The following is a 20093-nucleotide window of genomic DNA, read 5'->3' on the forward strand; positions in this document are numbered from 1 at the left end:
TTGGGCCTCAGTTTCCTTATTGATAAACCCTATCGTCCCCCATGTCTCATATGCAATTTTTCAGCTTTATTTGGGGCTGAGCATTAAAGGAAGACTTAATAGCATCCCTACTGGATTTTACTCTCTTCCAGTTTCCCTGTGATATACTGTTTCTGGTGGCTAGTTGGCTCATGAATTGCTCACATTGTCACAGGTTGTTCTGTGAGTTGGATGCCTGGGAAGGTTTTACCTTATTGGACATTTACAGTGGTGAGGCAATAATTCTCTTTTGTCAGTGATGGAATTCCTCATCTAAAGCTAGATTTGTTCTCATTAGCATCCTGACTCTGAGGTGTGTGTTTACTAGTCTTTCGGAAGTTAATTTGCAAATGCTTGAGTCTTGTCTGGAGAATACACATGACTTCAATATAAAATATTTTCCATTCACTGAGGAAACCAGGGCTTTGTTCCCATTACTAGACTAATGTCTCTTTCTCCACTACTTTTGTGCTTTAGCTAAATTACGTTTGCATCATACATCCATTAACACTCATTTGGTGATTTTTTTCAATACCTTATAATTAATCCAATAGCAAAGAGTTTCTTAACTCTCTTTTGGCCACTAGCTAGCACAATGGTGCTATCTTACATGCTCTTTTGTCTACTTCCACTACTTGTTCCTACCTAGATTCACACCTAGTAGAGAAGACCTAGAAGACTTGAGTTTCATACCTCATTCTGCTGCTAATTATAGTCCAAGAATATTTCCTAAGATGCACTAGGCCCCGGGCTAAGCAGTGGGCATCTGATGATGAAGTGAAACAGTCCCTATTTGAAAAAGCAGATATAACAAGAGCATACTGTATACAGCATATATAAGACACAGTGATAGGTCTTAGACTCATGATTTCATTGGGGTAGGGTACTACCCAGTGAGCAAACTGCCTTTAGCAGTGCTACCATCTTTCCCACTATTTATAGTGTTAGAGAGTTAGAGAGAGAGTTAGAGAGAGAGAGAGAGAGAGAGAGAGAGAGAGAGAGAGAGAGAGAGAGAAGGAGAGGGGGAAAGGGTCAGAAGAGAGGGAGGAGAGGGAGGAGGAGGGAGGGAGAGAGGGAGAGAGTGTACACATACAAATGATATATAAAGTGATTTCTGGACAAAAGATGCCACAACTTTGAGGTGAGGAGGAGATGAGATAGACCTTTATTCTGGGTTGTTTTTTTTTTCTTTCTTTCACTGTTTAATAGTCTTATTATTTTTACAATTTCACCACACATAGATTGCTTTGAGACTTTTCAGGACATTTCAAAACAACATGAACAAGAAAATTATTAAGTATTTGTGCATAAACCAAACCTTGTTCATGTGCAATTTACAATTTGTTAAAAAAAAAACTATTTAAACTCTATTTTTTTTTTTCATTTCCCTTATCCGCTTAGCAGGATATAAGTGATCAGATTATAGATTGGTATTTGAGCTAAGTCTTGAAAGAAGCTAAAAAATTCTGTGAGCAAAGATGAAGAGAGATCACATTCCAGGCTTTGGGGAGAATAGGGAGAATGGGTTGTGTGGTGAAAAGCAAATTAGAATGTAGAGTGCCTACAATAGTATGTAATAAGCCTAGAAAGTTAGGCGCGAATCAGATGGAGAAGGGCTCTAAGTGACAAACAAAAGAATTTGGTTTTTGTCCCATAGGAAAGATGGAAACACTGAAGTAGCTTAGTGGATATTGCCAATTCATTGGTTTTTTTTTATTTGTTTGTTTTTTATCACACCACAGATGGTGCAGTCGATAGGCACTAGCCCTGAAATCAGGAGGACCTGAGTTCAAATCTGGTCTCAGAAACTTAGCACTTCCTAGATGTGTAACCCTGGGCAAGTCACTTAACCCCATTTGCCTCAACACACACACACACACACATACACACATACACACACACACACACACACACACACACACACACACACATATATATATATATATATATATAATCAATTGGGCAGCCATGTGAATGATAGATTAGAGAAGGAAGAGATTAGAGATGAGATTAATTATGAAGTTGTAATAATCCAGTTGAAAGGTGGTAAGGGCCTGATGTAAGGTTGTGGTGATCTGAGTGTATAAAAGGGTACAAATAAAGATCTTTTGTAGATAAAATTAACAAAATTTGGCACATGGATGAATATGAGTGATGAAAAAGAAGGAAGAGTTGAAAATGACCTTGAGTTTGCAAACCCAAATCCCTTGAACAAAAATAGACAAGTTAGGAAGAGGGGGACGGTTTAGGGGAAAGTATAAATACTAATGTTTGGAACATGTTGAATTTGAGATGCCTAGAGGATGATCAGTTGATCATCAGATGATGAAGTCCCATAAGCATGGTCATGAGGGTTGGTCACGAGGGAGTGGTACCAGTTCAGGAGAGGAAGATGAACTTGATAAATACATCTTAGAGACTTCTGCTTTGAGATGATATTTGAGTCATTTGGAGTTAATGAAATCATCAATAGATGGTTAAATAAATAATAAATCATCTACAGAGAAAGGAGGCTCAGGAGAGTCCTGAAGCTGTTATAATTTTAAGGGGTCGTGATAGGGGATGATGGAGGACACAGAGATGAAACAATTTATGCAACCAATAAAGGTTACAGATTGTACTAGAACCCATGTTTTCCTGATTCCAGTGGCAGATACTATGCCTCTCAAAATAGCTACTAATAGGAAAGTCAAAGGAATCAGTATTACTTTAAGATTATAACTATGACCGCATCATTCCCCTATTTAAAAATAAACAAACAAAAATTGCCAATGCTTTCCACTTAGCTTCCTGAATAAATTATTAACTCTTGGTTTAAGCATGCTGGTCTCTGAGGTGTCTTCCAACTCTCAGATTCTGAGATTCTTATTATCATTACTACTACAAAAACTCACCCAAAACTCTATGAAATAAGTACTACATGTGCTATCAATCCTACTTTAGAACCGAAGAAATGAGGCACCGAGAAGTTGAGTTAGTTAATCACAGTTGTGTAGGAAATGAGTCTGTAACTTCTTAGAGTTTCTTGTTCTAAATTCAGTATTTTCTGCACATAACCCTCACCCAAATTATGGTGGTGAGAGGTAGAAAAATACAACAGCTATTTGAGATGGGATGTAAATAAGGGGTCAATATACATGCAAACACACACGATTGCAGATATGGAGATAAACATACAGGTTCATGTGTGTATATACACATACATGTATTTTGCAGCTCTTCTTAGCTGTGTGTATACTCACACAAGCACACACGTAATATGCACTTACATACAGCAAATTTACCTATATCATACATGCAAATATATACATATATATATATATATATATACACACATATATAATCACTTCTCTAATTCCTGCTCCCTATTCTCACTCCTCATCAACTCCCCATCCAAAAACTTTACACACACACACACACACACACACACACACACTATGCAAACACAAATGCACATAACAGCACTCTGCTTCCAAACTGCACCCTGTAGTCTTTTCCAAGTACTAATTTCAGGCTTGAAGACAAGAAAGGGAAATGGGGAAGATGAAAGTTGGGGAGAGGATAGTTGTGTCTCCTTCCTTGTAGATGCTTTTAGGGCCCCCTAGTGGCTATTTCTGCTCTCTGATTTCCGGAGACTGTCTCAGGTCCCCTTGACCCTCTCTGAGAGAGGCCATTCTCAATCTCTTTCTGACAGGCATAATATGAGTGCAGAAGTAAATAGGTGGCAGAAATTCCACAATTTTTATTTAACCCTTCCAGAAAGGTGGCAAAGCAGGATATATTTTTCAAAAGCTGGACTTAATTTGTCTGACATAAGATTAAAGGCTTTAGAGCATGGAAGGATCTTAAAAGATATTTTATTTCATCTAGCCCATGCTACATATCCTTTCAATTCATTTCTACTTTGTTTGCCAGAGGGGGTTAGAATTCATCAGCAGGGAAAGGAATGCCCTTGGGTGTCTTTTCCACATGTGTATTCCTTACTTCCTTCCTCCCTCCCTCCCTCTTTTCTTTTCTTTTCTTTTCTTTTCTTTTCTTTTCTTTTCTTTTCTTTTCTTTTCTTTTCTTTTCTTTTCTTTCCTTTCCTTTCCTTTCCTTTCCTTTCCTTTCCTTTCCTTTTCTTTTCTTTTCTTTCTTTCTTTCTCTCTATCTTTCTCTCTCTCTTTCTTTATTTCTTTCTCTTTCTTTCTCCCTTCCTTCCTTCTTTCTTTCCTTCCTTCCTTCCTTCCCTCCCTCCCTCCTTCTTTTCTATCTTTTTCTTTTTTGGATTCAGGAATTCCTCAGGAATTGATTGAATTATTCAAGATTTTTGAAGGTATTGGGGCTTGGGAATTCAGGAGCATTTACAGACTTTTCAAAAGAGATCTTTCAGATCTGGTGTTTGGGTAATGTTTAACAGAGCATACACCTTCCAGGAGGTGACTTCCCCATGGAAAATGGTTCATTTTGACAAAGATTCCCATCCTGCAGCATTCTGGGAAGCCAATAGCTTGAGGAAGGGTAAAGGAGAAGGCGCAGTATCCACTTTGGGATTTGGCTATTGCCATTTAATTGGTAAAACAAAGGAAATAAACAGTGAAAATGCCTATCTATTATTGCATATCAGATCTGAAACTTTAATGTACCTAACTGATGAAGTGGTATATTTTTCTTAAAGGGCACATGGATTTTAATTCAATTCAGTGTGAATTCTAATGCTAATCAACAGAATCCTAATCAACAGAATGGAGAGTTTTCTATAATGGAATTTTATAACTAGGAGAATCATTGGAGTTCATCTAAATTCGTTTCCCTCATTTAGAGATAAAGGAATTGAGGCTCAGTTATGGGAAGGGACTTTGCTCAGGTCTCTCAGCTAATTAGATGAAGAGTTGGGATCATACAGAATCTCAGAATTTTGTGTTAGGGTTGGAAGGGCAAACAAAGATTAGTGGTTTAGAACTGGAAGATACTTCAGCAATCATGGATTTATAAATGAAGTGACCTCAGGGGTCATGCAGTCTAATCTTACGTTTTACAGATGAAGAAACTGAGAATCCCAGTGTGATTCATTTAAGGTCATGTAGTACTCAGAAAGAAGTCTTGTATTTGACTCCATATCAATTGCTATAAGATCCAGATTCAGATTCTGACCCAATCTGTGTGATTTTGCCAACCTCGATATGCTATTGGCTAAATGGGATGTAAAGTGAAAGGAGTTGGGCAGATGTCATCCGAAGCTATTTCCATCTCTAGAACTAGTATGACTAAAAGGTCACTTAGATATTCTCCTTTCTTTCTACCTCTCTCTCACAAGACATAAAAGTGCCTGGGAAATAGTTTCTTCTTCTGTAAATGTTATAAGTCACTCTCAGCTCTGCCATTTTCCCTTTCACTGTCCCAGAAGCTGGTTTGGTCCAACCTCTTCATTTAACTGAAGGAAGCTCAGAGAAGCAGAATGAATGACCCAAGGCCTCATTGCTAGGAAGTGGGAGATCTAGGATTTGCATCTCTCAACACCCAGGCCAATTTCCTTTTTATTCAAACATATAACTACTCCAGCTCTCTATTTCTTGGGCTTCTGGGCAGTTCTCAAGCTAATCAGACTCCCCCCCCCCCTCACTTTACCCTTCAAACACAACCCTTTCCCCTTTGCCCTTTGCTGGATTCTCTTTTTCAATTATTCCTTTCTTGCTTGTAAATTTCAAATCTCTCTTTCCCTCTCTGGGTCACATCGCCTTTATTAATATGCTAATGTATTATAATAATGCATTTTACACCACTAATGAAGTGGAGCCAAGCTCCGGGATAAAAATAAAGACCACATCCTTGTTTTAACTTTGTCTGAGTGGAATAGAGGAGAAGGAAGACAGTAAGAAAGGGAGAGCGCTGGACACTCACCAAAAATAAAATAAAATAAAACATAAATACGAGCCCTTTGTTTTCCAGGCGTTCCGAACAGACCTACCCATCACCAGGAGAACGGAAACAACGTTTGAGCTAAAAGCCTTGACATTAAACTTTGACACTTTAATGGGATCTGGGATATTAGATAATATTTTATCTTATTATGCGCGGCGCTGCCAATGTAATGACATCAAAGCCAGATAGCATCTCCCTCCTCTGCTCCCAGGGAAGATCTAGCTTCTTCGCTGAGAGAGAGAGATAAGGCATCGGGCCCCGGGCGTCACCGTGAACTTGTCCCGCAGCTTCATGGCGCGCCTCGGTACGGGTCTTGGAGTTCCTTTTGCTCAGCTGGCTCTCCCACTGGGAGAACCCTCTTTTGGGAAACTAGCTCTGGAGGGTTCCTTGTATAAGAGGGTTCTAAGAGTGGCGATGGATGTAGAAGAACCGACCCGCCAAGGGTGTGGCGACTCGGGCAAAGGCCGGGAGGGAGTTCGGGACGAATGGCGAGAGACTCACGGGCCTCCCGAACTCTCGGCTGGGTTCTTTAGGCAAGGATGCTGCCCTGTAGGGTGCGGTCCCAGAGATCGGGGTCCCGGTGTTCCTTTCAGGCTCCTCCTCCCTCCAGAATAACATCTGGTCCTCCCGGTCCCCGAATTTGCGTTCTCAGCTCTCTCTCCCATCATGCCCAAGGGTCCCAGGGCTCTCTGGAGGGAGACGAGCAGCCTGGCAGCCTTCTAGTTGTTGGGATTCAGGAGCTGGACGACCCTTTAGTGGGAGACCTCAGAAGCTTGGGGAGCGGAGCTGGGAAAAAACCCGGAGAGTTGGATCCGGAGTGTCAGTCTCTTCCTCGCCTTCCCAACTCGGAGCTGTCCCCTTAGCATCTCTATTCCTCCTCCTGCCCCTCCCAAGGTTTCCCGAGGGGCCTCCTCCTTTCATCTGCAGCTCCCCAGACGCCAGCCTCCCCCTCTCCCTGTCCTCAGCTTTCTCCCTTCTTATTCCACTCGTTCCCAGTTTCCGCCCATCCCCACCTCGGAGATGAGACCCATTTCTGTCGCCTGGCCCCTTCCACCGGACACAGTTCCTAATTTAGCTCCCGATGGATGCAAGCTGAGCCCCTCTAGAGGTCCAGAAGGAAAGGGGGTATGGGATGCTTCTGAAGGGGATGGGTAGAGCAAGAGGGGGGGAAAAAAGCCGGAGGAGGAGGATACGGGGGGCTCAGGGTGTGGCGAGGGATGCGTGGGAATTGTTGCACTAAGGAGGGAACCAGAGAAATTCTAATCGCCCCCACCCTCCCACCCACCTCATCCCTTCTCGGAAGGAGCCCTCGGGAGGATGCTGTCCGAAGCCCACACTGGGTCTTCCTCGCGCTGTTTTCAGCCTGTGCACATACCGGAGAGAAGCTGTGATTCGAGGAGGAGGAGGGAAGAGGAGAAAAAACTTCCTTGCCTCCTCCTCTCCCGCTCCGAGCGCCTCAGCCCTTTGGCTGAGATCTGGTGCGTGCACAACGGGGGCTGTTTTTAGAAGCAGCGAAGGGGACCTCTCTCGGGGAGCCCAGCGCCGTGGCCGGGCCGCCGGTGGGGGGGCTTCCCCTCCGGCCGCTTTGGCTGCCGCCGGGGCGCGGGGGGGGCCCCAGCTCCCCGGCTCGTCCCCGTCGGTCCGGATCCTGCCCACGGGCTCCCCATTCCGGGTGTTGCGGCCGCTAGCTGGGGAGGGAGGCCGGAGGAGCCGGAGGCGGAGCCGGGGGGAGGGCGCCGGGGAGGGGGCCGTCCTCGCGGCCGCCCCGCTACCCCCTCTCCCATTGGCCGGCCGGCCCTCTCCATGGGGTCACGGGGAGCCGGGGGGCGGGGGCTGTAGGCCCCGCCCCCCGGGGCCCCGCCCCACTCCTCCCTCGGAGCCGGCCCCGGCTTGCTGGTCCCCCCAGCTGTAGAGACACGACACAGACACACAGTCACTGCAGCTGCTGAGCCCGAGCCCGGGGCACGCGGCGGCGGCGGGGCCAGGCTGCTCCGGGGACGCTCGGCGCGCACAGCCGGGGCACCAGCCCCGCGGGGAGCAGCGGCCGGCCCAGGCCGGCTCAGCCCGGTCCGGCGCGGCCGGACCCGCAGAGGCGCCCGGCCCGGGCAGCCCCGGCCGCCGCCGGCTGGGCACGGACAGTGCCCGGGAAGCCAGCCCAGGCCGGGGAGGCTCGGCGGCCGCGGCCGAGAAGGAGGAGCTAGCGTTCGAGCGGGGGGCGGGCGGGGACGCCTCCTTTGCCTTTCTCCGGGCCCCCTCCTCGCCGTCCCCCCCTCCTCGCCCCGCTCCCGGCGCCTCCGCTTCGGTGACCTTCTCGGGGTTTCACCCCCGCCCCCTGCCTCCTCTTCCCAGGCCGGGCGAGGCCCTCTCCTCCTCTCTTCTTCCTCCTCCTCTTCCTCCTCCTCCTCCTCCTCCATCTCCGGCTCGGGATCGCCCTCCTTCCCGCGGAGCAGCGAGCGGCGCAGGCCCTGGGGGAGGGGGCGAAGAGGCCGCCCCGAGCCCGCCCGCTCCCCCTGCCAGCCGTCCGGGCCGGGCCTGGGCTGCCTTCCCCCCCTTCAGCCCTCCTCCGGCCGGGGCCAGCGGGGCCCGGGCGGGCGCGGCCAGCCTCCCCTCCCCCGGCGGCGGCGGCGGCGTGGCCAGGAGCAGCGGGCAGGCCCTAAAGGGCACCAGCCCTCCCGGCCCGGAGCTGGGGGGCATCGCGGCCCCCGGCCCTGGTCCGTGAGGAGCGCGCCCGCCGGTGCCCAGGAGCAGTCCCACGGGCAGCAGCCGGCCGCGGCGGCAGCCGGAGCCGGAGCGGGGACCGCAGCCCCGCCGGCGGCAGCAGCAGCGGCAGCCACAGCGGCAGCGGAGAGCAGCAGGACCCCGAGCGGCAGCCGCCGCCGCTTCCCGGCCGCCTCGGCTGGCACCGCCTGGCACAGCTGCTCCCGCATCCCTGGACCCGAACCGACACCTTCTAGCTAGGCAGAGCCCGCCGCCCGTCCCAGCCGCCTCCTCCGCCTTCTCCCGGGCGGTTCCAGCGGTCAAGGTAAGAACGCCGGGCACCGGCGAGCAGACCGAGCAGGATTTCTTTAACCTCCTCCGGACAAGTTATCCAAACCTGTGGCTGTCACTCCGGAACGTGGGGCTGGAGGGGCTGAATCACCGCCCCCCTCCTCAGCTCGGAGAGCCAGAGGGAAGTAGTTGCAAAGAAAATCCTTTCTTTTCCCTCCTCTCTTCCTCCTCCCTCCCTTCCTCCTCCCTCTTTCATCCTCTTCTCAGAGCCCCCAGATTGTTCTCTAGCTCAGTGCACTGCTCCCCCCCACACACACCCCTGGCGGCACAGCAGGGGATGCCCCCTGGCATGCTGGTGGGCATTTGTGCCTTTGGAGAGACTGGTTTTACAAGAGCCCCTTCCTCCGAGCGTGCAGGGCACACATCTGCCTGTCCTGGCATGATCCCGGGAAAAGGGGGCGGGGGGGAGAGAACTTTTCTGTTCTCCATGTTGTATAGACAACACTCAAACGGGGGTGGGTGGGTGAGTAAGCAGGGTATAATCAAGTTAGCAGCCAGGTCTTCGCAGGAGCAGTTAGTCTGCGAGTAGCATAGATATCACTTAGACAAGACATCTCATTACTATCAGACAAAGCTGCTGCTGATGAGTTGGTCGATAAATAAGAGGCTCAAGCATTCACAGTGATTCCGAAGGGCTCAGGTGCCCCAAAGTTTGTATATATCAGCTACTTTGTCCATCGTGTGATTACCTGGCTCCAGCTTTTATTTCCCTCTGAAGAATGAACCTGTAATCTATCAACATAACCTGGTCTATTTGAGATTGATTAAACCTGTGGACTCTGCTCAGAACCATTTGATCTTAAATGGGTCTCTTAGAGGGAACAGATTGTAGCCAGGTGCATGGAATCCATCCCGATGTGGTCCTCTTAAATAGGGATGGATTTGATTTTTTTCCCATCTCCTCTGCTCATGATCTATCGCTGCCGAGCAGGTTTTCGCTGAATTCAGAACCCGTGAATTTTGTCACTCAGTCCATTAAAAGGATCTCCTCAGGGAGCAGCTTACATTTTCAGTGAATGTCACACAAAGTTTTACAATGGCTTATATAAGGGACCCAAGAGATTGTCCCTCCAGTGCTGGCTTCTAGGACAGATGAATGGAAGCATTCACCTTTCCCTAGCAGAGAACGAAGTTACCCTTCCTGGAAATAGGCTAAAACTGTCCCCCTACTTTATAGAGATTTCCTCCCTCTGGCTTAGTTTTTTTTCTCCTCTTTCCTTTTTTTTTTTTCTTTCCTTCTGCCCATCATTAAAAGCGGAGGGGGGGGGGGTCCTTCAATAGACAAGGACAAGAATAAGGTTCCACCTTTTAGAAATGTATGTGTTTATATACATATATATCTCCTTTTATTCTTTCTTTCGGCCCATCATTAGAAGAGAGGGAGGGGTCCTTCAATAGACTAGGACAAGAATAAGGTTCTACCTTTTGGAAATATGTGTTTATACACACACACACACACACATCAACAAATAGTTGCTACAAATAAACTGGCTTATAAAGTACATCCCAATTCATAGTATTAAGAGACTGTGTTGAGATTTCTCATTTCTCCTAATGAACTTTTCTTTTTTGGAAACTATAGTTGGCAGAACCAGAATTACTAACTGAAATGATAGAATCCAGACCCATCACTGATACCACCAGGGAAATGGAGCAGCAGAGGAAAGGATATTGTCTCCAATGAGGGGATGTCTAAGGAAGGACAGAACAACAATAACAACAAAAACCTCGTCCAGTAGGCAGGTTTACAGTAGGCAGATTTATAAGGGCCCACATTTAGAATTGGGAGTGACCTTCGAGACCATCTAATGCTATTCCAATCTTCTAGTTTTAACAGTTAGGCCTAGAGAGACTTGGTGATTTGTCTGAGATCACTCAAATTGTAAATGGCACAGTAAGGGTTTGAACACAGATCCTCTTGATGATATCTGGAATGGATGCAAGGTAGCTACCAAGTAACTAATAAACTTATGTGTGACATTAATTTCCTGCTTAAAAATGGGATTGGAGTTTACAGAAATGAGCTGGATGGTATTCTAGTCTCATGAGCTTCTGCAAGTACTTAAGCCACATGAGAGGGTTGCTAAGAGGCTTTGCTTGGTCTTCTATATTTTCAAAAATTCTTATAGAAGAAAATGCATCTATTTAGTCACTGCAGCTTGGAGTCACCTGCATTATCAGTATAATAGGGGGGGCTAATTTTCTAGTTTCTCACCTATGGAGAAACTTGGCTCAGCTTGGTAAAAGCCTATGGTCCTTCTTGGTTTTCTTAGGGCTGCCTTTGGTGCTTCAGCTCACAAGGAAATTTGGTACTGATGGGAACATAGCACAGGAAATAACAGCACAACTCAGCCTTGGTCTGGGAGACCTGCAATGGGGCATTTGGTGCAAAGCAGCCACAAGAGGCTAGGTTATTGTTTATGAAAGAGAGAGAGGAGAGAGAGAAAGAGAGAGAGAGAGAGAGAGGAGGGAAAGAAAGAGAGCGAGAGAGCCTGTGTGTGAGAATGAAAGTGAGTGTGTGTTTTTTGTGTGTGTGTGTGTGTGTGTGTGTGTTAGATAATGCTGTCCTTAAATAGTAAGAGTAATAGCTCACTTTTATGGAGCATGTTCAGCCCTCTAAAGTACTTTCCTCAGCTCAGTCTCTGAACAAGGTAGTATCAGTATTGACTTCCTCATTTAAGGGTTAGTTGACTGACTGATGGGTTCATTTTACAGATGAGACAACTGAACCTCAGAGAAGTTGCCTTAGGATACCTGGATCCCATATGTAGAGCCGGAGAGGACTTCACAGACCACCTAGTCCCAACCTCTCCCATTTTACAGTTTAGCAACTGAAGCTCCAGAAGGTACTTTAAATGATTTGTAGGAGATAGCACAGCTAGTAAGTGACAGAGATAGAAATCATGATCCTGATAGATCTTCTAAGGAACTCAGACTTCTAAGGAACAGAAGTACCAGGCAAAGCCAACCTTGAAATTCTCACATGTTTTATTTTTATGATTGACTGCTAGGCAGCTAGGTCAAGCATGGGATAGAATCCTGGAGATGGGGTCAAGAAGACTTGAGTTCAATTTTTGGATCAGATACTTAGAGGTTTCATGAGACCATGTAAGACACTTAACCTGTATCTGCCTTAGTTTCCTTACTTGTATAATGGAGGTAATGATAACATATATCTCCTAAGATTGTGTGTGGATAAAATGAGGTAATGTTTGTAAAGCCTTTTACAAACTTTGAAGTACTGTAAAATATCACATCATCATCATCATCGTCATCATCATCATCATCATCATCATCATCTTTACCATTTCTTGACCAGTGCCACAGCAAGCATTTTTAGTTCCTGGGACACTCTTCACACAATTTGCAGTTCTTTAGCATAAACTCAATCGTAGGGGACATTCTGGGACATTGGCCTTTAGAGTATAGTTAAGTTGAGGGTGGGCATATAGGTATTTAAGCATTCTTGCTAACAAATTGCTAAATAAAGTTGTTCCTAGGGTTTCTAAAAGAGTTTATGGATTGCTTTTACTCTAAATTTTGATACCCTGGGCCAGTGCCCCAGCTGTCCTGTCCTAGTTACATGGCTCTGCTCATGGGAACAGTTGTCCAGGGCACAAATTGAGTCAGTCCTATTTCTGAGCCCTAATTCTTACTCCCTTATTGTGGGGACAATTTGTCCTGTTAGTGAAATGAAGATTTATCTGTCTAGTCTCTTAGAGGTGCTAGAGATGCTAATGAGTTAGTGTCCTAAAAGTGCTATTCTTTCCTCAGATAACAGAGCTACCGGAATAGCAAATGTTATTATTATAATGGCTGATGACAAGATATGTGTTCTTTATGGGTTTCTTTCCTGTGGGATTCCAAAGGTTGGTGGGGGAAAGCACAGATAGTTTTGTTTGCCCATGAATACAGTCCATTTAAGAACTCTACTATGAGCCAGCCTGACAGGCCTTGATTAATTGGGCTCGGAGTATGGAAGACCTGAGTTAAAATCTTGTTCCACATTTATTAACTTGGCTAGCCTTAAGGAATCCATCTAACCTATCTCAAACTCAGTTTTTTCATCTGTAAAATAAGGGGGTGAACTTCAGGGACTCTAAGATTTCATCTAATTCTAAATCTATGATCAATTGGGAGGGCTTTTTGTTATTGTTGGAGTAGTAGTGGTGGTGGTAATAGTAATAATGGTAGTAGTAGTAATAGTAGTGATGATAGTAGTAATAATGGTGATGGTTATAGAAGTAGTAATAATGGTAATGGTGGTGGTGGTAGTAGTAGTAGAGATGGAGGTAGGGTTGTGATGATTATGGTTATGGTCCTAATAGTAAATAATTGATTGAATTTCCCCATGCAAAAGTGGAGGGGAGGCCTTCCTTAAATAGAAAATAAAGCATAGGTAGATGGCAATTGATATCTTAGCATCATAGGTTGAACAATGATAGATAATTGTTAATGTTTATATAAAGCTCTTTACAAATATTACCCCATTTGCTTCTCACAACAGCCCTGAAAAAGTGATGCTATTATCTCTATTTTACAGATGAGTAAAAGAAGACAGGCAGAAATTAATTGACTTGATAAGAGTCACAGGCTGGGAAATGTCTGAGGCAGGATCTGAATCCAGGTCTTCCTGACTTCAATACTTCAATACTTCCAATACTCCATCCATTGTAGCACCTAGCTGCCTTTGTTGAAAAGAACTTCCAAAGTCTTCTAATCCAACTCTCTCATTTTCTAGATGAGAGAACCCAGATCTTGTGAGGCTGAAGTGACTTTTTGAAAATTACACGGGAATGAGAACCAGGTTTTGAATCAGTGTCCTTCCCATCTCCCTGCCTCCTTCAGCGGATCCTCTTGGGATCAGTAGATCCCTGTTCCAGTCTCTTGCTCAAATGGGCAATATGTATTTGGGAAATTTATAGGGAATAGGTGACATGGTAACATTTATCATCAATGATAAGTGAGCATTGAATTTAATTTCTACCTAGGTCATATTCTGGCTGAGTAAGTTCTTGGTGCCAAAAATGTCCGTGAAATAATATACCGAAAAATAAATTTCAAGAATCATTTTTCTATAAGAAGTGAGTATAAACAAATCATTGCGCTCGAGTAATAAGGTACTTTCTCATGATCTGCTTGTATTTCTTTCTAGATAATGAGACTATTGAAATGTATTAAAAAAGTGTGTCAGATAGGAATTAGTGCCACATGTGCATCAGAAACACCCAGATTGCAGTTTGTTCTGTTGTGTGATCTTGAGCACCTTCAGCACCTGTGTGATCTTGAGTACCTTCAGTTTTCTGAATTTCTCCTCAATTTCTCCATTTGTTAAGGGGGCTCATGATACTTACATTAGATACCCATGCCCAAGTTAAACAAAGCATTTACAAAATGGGAATAATAAATACCTGCACTGTCTAGGTTTAAGAAGATAGTGGGGAGAATGGAATAAAATATAAGGTGTTACTTGAGCTAAGACTTGAGACATGATGATTTCAGCATGCAGAAATGAAGAGACATTCATAGGATCATGGTTTATTCCTGGGAGGAGCCTTAAAGTTCTTCAAGTCCAACTTTCTTAAAGGGTGAGGAAACTATCGGCCATGGAGATGAAATAAGAAAAAGCACGGAATAAGCTTTTATGTAGCACCTACTATGTATCAGGCACTGTGCTAAGCACTTTGCAAATCTTATCTTATTTGAGCCTTGAAACAATCCTGCAAGGAAAGTGCTATTATCATTCCCATTTTAGAAAATGGCTATGTGGTTTCCTTAGGGTTCCACACAGTAAGTCTCTGAAGTTGAATTTGAACTCAGATCTTATAAGACCCAGTACTTAGCGCTATTCAGCTAGAGTTGTGTCCAAGGTCACACAGATAGTATGAGTCAGATCTAGGATTTGAACCCAAGTTTTCTCATTGTAAATCCATCGCTCATTCCAGTGTGCCTCCTGAATAAGTGAGTTTTTATAATTATGCATTTTATAACAATTTTATAATTTTCATAATTATGACTATATATTGTGTGTATATGTGCATGTGTATATATGTTATGTATGCACATATATTCATATACATAAAAGTATTCATATCACTGTTGCCCAGTCATTTCAGTTGCATTTGACTCATCATGACCCCATTTGGGGTTTCCTTGGCAAAAGCACTAACGTGGTTTGCCATTTCCTTCTCCAACTCATTTTACAAATGTAGAAACTGGGACAAATTGAGACAGAGTGAAGTGACTTGTCCAGGGTCATATAGCTAGAAAATCTCTGAAGCCAGATTTGAACTCGGGGAGAAGTCTTGCTGATTCCAAGAGAGGCACCCTATCCACTGGGCTACCTGGCTGGACTCCTCGTAGGCTTGTGAGGACTTTCCTCGGTGAAATCTTTAGGTGAGAAAAATTGATTCCAATAGCCAGGAGAGCAGCCGAAGCAGATACTTGGCTTTTGTCTTGCTCCTGGATTTTAGTAATTCTCAAAGAGACAGTAGATGATGACTTTAAAATTCTGCCTCATTTAAATCCAATTCCCACACAAATCAAGACATTACCTGGGATAATCCCCGGTTCTCATTGAATATGAAGGATGAAAAACCAATGTGAATGTTTATACGTCTTTGTATCTGCATGCAAATATACATGTTTTGTACATATATAGCATATATATTTATATATACTCCATACATACTTATCAACATATGTGTGAATATATTTTTGTGTGTATGTATAAGCACATATATGCAGAGAAAGAGAAAAAATGAGGGAGCTCTTTAACTCAGTTCTCTCCTTCAGTTTATCTTCTACAGAACTCTACATAAAGTTACATTTCCAAAATTGGAAATATGATCATATCATATACTTCTCACTTCCCAATAAGCTCCAGTTTCTCTCTCTTGACTCTGCAAAATATAAGATAAGGCAGCACTTGAACTCAGATCTCCCTGGCTAAAACTGAGGCTCTCTATAAATTATGTCAGTCTGCCTTTATTAGTGTTTTATGTCTAAAATGTGTGAAGCATAATGCTCCGGATCCCATAACTAGTAGGTATCTTGAATTGGAATTTTGCACATCTTCCTTATACCAAGTCAAGTGAACCAATTCCTAAATTATGTCATAGGAAGTGTGTGTGGAAGGTGGTTGGTAAGATGCAGGGAAAGTCCAGTGTTGTCCAGCACTTAGCTGTGTTTCCTCCTTCTACAAAATCTTTTCCACCTTGTTCTGTGCTTTAAAGGGAAAAAAATCTATATATTAGCAATGCAAATAGAGAAAAGGTCCCTTATCAGCCATAACTCTGCCCTCTGGTGTACATGAATTACATCTGGGTCTTTCATTATATGATTATGCAACAGTGGGGGAACTGACGATGCTGTTTGAGAAATGATACAGTAGAAAAGCTTCCAGACGGCTCTCTATAGAACAAATTTCATTCTGTACAATTTGCCTCTCCGTGGAGTTATGGATGGTTCCAGTTTGAGTCCCTTTGGTTTGGTTGATTGGATTTTGGCTCGAACTTTTTGTAGGTAGCTGTTTTCAGGGTGAAAGGGAGATTTGAAGAAGAGGCCGGTGGGAGGATGGATAGTGGAAAGAGGAAGCACAGACAGATTTAGCAAGGAAAGGAAACACTTGGGTTGGGGATCAATAAGAATTGTTACAGCTCATAATCTTCCTTGATCTCAGGGCAAAGAATGGGGCAGAATTGGTGCAAGATGCAAAGAGGCAGAATCTGACTTTTAGGAATGACTTTTTAGTAATAAGTAGAACAGGTTGCCATTGAGCGATCATGGGATCCTCATTGCTGGAGTTCTCTGGGTAGGGGCTTCCTGAGCATTTGTGTGGGCTATGGTGACGTGTATTTCTGTGCTGGTACAGGCTGTGCTCTCTGGTCCCTGATGCCTCTTAGGACTCTGGGCTTCTGATTTATAAAGCAATTCTTCAAAGTCACAAAATGCTTTCTTCCCAACAAGCAAGTAAGCTGTACGGAATGTGAATGGGGCAAGGCCAAGTGGATTAGTTTAATTGGAGTCAATGATTCAACAGTTAGTTATTAAGTATCTATTATTTTCTAGGCTCACCCTTCCCTTTTCTTTTTTTTTTTTTTTTAACAAATGATAATAGAAGTGAACCTCAGGAAAGAACTGAGTAACCTGTGAATTTTAACCTCCAGTATTATTAAATTTTAGGTAATACTCATAGACACAAAGATTCAGAACTAGAAGAGATCTTGAAGGTCATCTAGTATAATCTCTGCACTTTATAGAGGACAAAACTGAGGTACAGTGAGGTCAAAAGACTTGACAAGATCACGCCATCACTTTCACACCCAGGAGTTCAAATTCAAAGCTCATTCTATTATACCAGATGTATTCTGTGTCACTCTTTGTTGAAAGGAAGAAAGTTAGAGAGGAAGGAAGAAAGAAAATAATCATTTATTAAGCACCTATTATGTGCCATGCATTATACTAAGCATATTAAAAATATTTCATTTGTTCTTCCCAACAAGCCTGGGAGGTAGGTGCTATTATTCCCATTTTACAGTTGAGGAAAGTGAGTTTTTTCCCAATCCTACCTAAGCCACTTAATAGATATGTGACTTTGGACAAATCTACTAATCCTTCTGGACCTCATGTGTAAAAAAAACAAAAAGATATTTGTACTGGACAAGCCAAGTGGCTTGTTAGCAAGTGTCTGAGACTGAATCATAGCTCAGATCTTCTTGATTCCAGGTCCAGTGTTCTATCCAAAGTGCTACATAATTGTCTAGGAACTGGAAAGAACCTCTCAGAAAAATGAGTGTGGGGTTGCACCTTTTAGGTATATGTGTCATGGACCCTTTTTGCAGCTTGGTAACTTCACAATCCATGGTCCCTTTTTCAAATACTCTTACATGCAGAAATAAAATATATAGGATAAAGAAATATACCAATTGTATCGGGTGCATTTTGGGGGAGAAAAGGAGTTCCCAAATCCCAGGCTGAAACCCCTGAGAAGATTCACCGAAAGCATCTTTGAGACAATTCCAGTCTATCAGGAATGATGTCTATTTCATCCTATTTGCACATGGTTTTGATTTCTTCCCCGAGGATTTCACATTTTCAGGAACTTTCATTCAAAATAGATTGGGGTGTTACAAGTATTAGCTCCCATAATATCTTTTTAAAATGTTCTTAAATATTTATGGCTATAAATGGGTATTTATGAAATCTCCATGTGGTATCTATCGATTCATTGGCTGTAGTTTTGTCCCTGATGATGCTGTGATTCTAGTACAGCTTGTGGTATCATTTTATTAATCCATACTTTCCCCCACAACTGAATGGGAGGAGACCTGACCATTGAAAGATATGTTATTGTTTAAGAGAATATACTTTGAAAGTGTTGTAGGATGAAGGGGGGGGGAAGAATGTGAAATTTTTAGTTTGTCTGTGATAAGTTCTGTGGAAATCCAGAATCCATTAGGACTATTCAGATTTATAAGGCCATCGACTTTTAAGCAGCTAGCAATTGCTTGTTAACTTGAAATTTATTGGGATCCCTGTGGCCATGTGTTGGTTGTGGGCAGCAGTAACATCCCTTGCCTGGAGCACTCCTCAGCTTCTGATACTTAATGTTTTTTTCTTTTATACTGTGATAATTGTTCCAGGGATCAAACAGTTGGCTATTGCTCTTCATGGTCTCCAAAACCCAAGATGGAAATTGGAGCAGTCTGGAATTATTATATGTACAACTCAATCTCGGTGCTAGAATATACACCAGAGAGCATCTGGCTTTCTGAAAAAAAATCACCTTTATAGGAGAACAAGGAAAAGGATGTTGACTTTGGTGTTGGATGACCTGAGTTCAAATCCCAGCTCAACCAATCGTTACCTATGTGATTTGAGTAAAATTACCTGAAGTCAGGAAGATTTGAGATCAGATATGGCCTCAGACATTTACTAGCCATGTGACCCTTGGGCAAGTTGCTTAACCCTGGCCTGCCTCAGTTTTCTCATTTGTAAAATGGAGATAATTGTGGTTTTTACTCTCTTTGGATTATTGTTTCCAATTGATTATATTTGTAAAGCACAATACCTAACACCGTAGTAGGTATTGAATGTGAAATGACTTGCTGGGGCCATGTAGTGCCCATGGACTTGAGATGGGATTCAAAATCAGGGCATCTGGTCTTCCAGGTTAAGGATTTTCTCCGTTATGGCACATATTCTTCTAACTTCTGACAAAGGAAAGAATACTGGATTTATCCTCCGGTGTGGGTTCATATCATACTTTGGACTGAGCTCCCTTATAACTCTGAACCTGATCTTCTGATAAGTGACCAGAATCTCTTCACAGAAGAAATCCAATAATGAGGTCATGATGAAGGGTAGAATGTTTTGAAATCACCCCAAAACATGAGAATCAGGTAAATAAAAAATAAACAACAAAAAAAGAGAGAGACAGAGTATAGTGGGACAAAAGTTGATGCAAAGCCAGAAGACCTGAGTTGAAATAGCTGTTCTACCACTAACTACTTAAGTGACTTTGGTCAAAATTTCTTTTCTGGGATTTGGTTTCCTCCTCTATGAAAAGTGAGGGAGTTGAATTAGCTTTAAGGTCTGCTTTGTTTTTGAATCTGTGATTCCAGTTACTGAAATCATAGGCCAATTAGAAACCAGTTAGGTAATTTGAAAAGATTATCTCTTTTTAGCTTCTTGTACTATATTAATATATTGCTTTGTGGACCCAAAATAGCTAATCTTTGAAGTACTGAATTCCCATCCCTGGCTTACCCCTTTACCCTTTGAGCGTTGTCTTCCACAGTATCCAAGACTCTTAAGTAATTCTGGGTAATGATGTCAGAGCTGGGAAGGGCACAGGACAGGGAATGTCATTTGCAAAGCACTTTGCAAACTTTAAAGTGCCATGCAGATTACTGATATTTTATTCTTGACACAATAAAAATTTCCTTGCTAATTTAGATATCTACAGTCGATATTTATGGAGTACCAATTATGTCGATGGTCATGGTGGATTGATGAAATATTTACTTCTGGTTGTTATGGAATGATCCCCAATGAAATTTTGCTGGAATTTCTTGTTGTGAGGTCAGAGTTACCTTAAATTTTGAAACTACATCAGCTCAGCA

General features: G+C 43.4%; 2 protein-coding genes across 3 annotated transcripts in view; one reads left to right on the top strand and one right to left on the bottom strand.

Annotated features, from left to right (window-relative positions):
• Positions 1-4166: 4166 nt before the first annotated feature.
• LOC116419327 (basic proline-rich protein-like) lies at positions 4167-8527 on the bottom strand. 2 transcript variants are annotated; one of them, XM_031938648.1, is made up of 2 exons: positions 7295-8527; positions 4167-6705 (listed from the first exon to the last, which is right to left on the bottom strand). In XM_031938648.1, the coding sequence occupies exon 1, from the start codon at positions 8331-8333 to the stop codon at positions 7422-7424; it is 912 nt and encodes a 303-aa protein (XP_031794508.1). In that variant the 5' UTR covers positions 8334-8527; the 3' UTR covers positions 4167-6705; positions 7295-7421. The 2 variants fall into 2 exon arrangements, with proteins under 2 accessions (XP_031794508.1, XP_031794507.1); XM_031938647.1 differs by having other exon boundaries at positions 7205-8527.
• The window catches only part of LARGE1 (LARGE xylosyl- and glucuronyltransferase 1), a 566453-nt gene continuing 554879 nt past the window's right edge, over positions 8520-20093 (top strand). The window contains exon 1 of the mRNA XM_003771101.4: positions 8520-8941. The gene's annotated coding sequence lies outside the window, so the exon portion shown is untranslated. The remainder of the gene's footprint in view (positions 8942-20093) is intronic.

Source organism: Sarcophilus harrisii, chromosome 5 (assembly GCF_902635505.1).
Source record: "Sarcophilus harrisii chromosome 5, mSarHar1.11, whole genome shotgun sequence".
NCBI classification, from domain to species: Eukaryota; Metazoa; Chordata; class Mammalia; order Dasyuromorphia; family Dasyuridae; genus Sarcophilus; species Sarcophilus harrisii.

Coding starts and splice junctions, on each gene's coding strand:
- LOC116419327 (XM_031938648.1), bottom strand. CDS start 8,333: ATGGAGGAGGAGGAGGAGGAGGAAGAGGAGGAGGAAGAAGAGAGGAGG.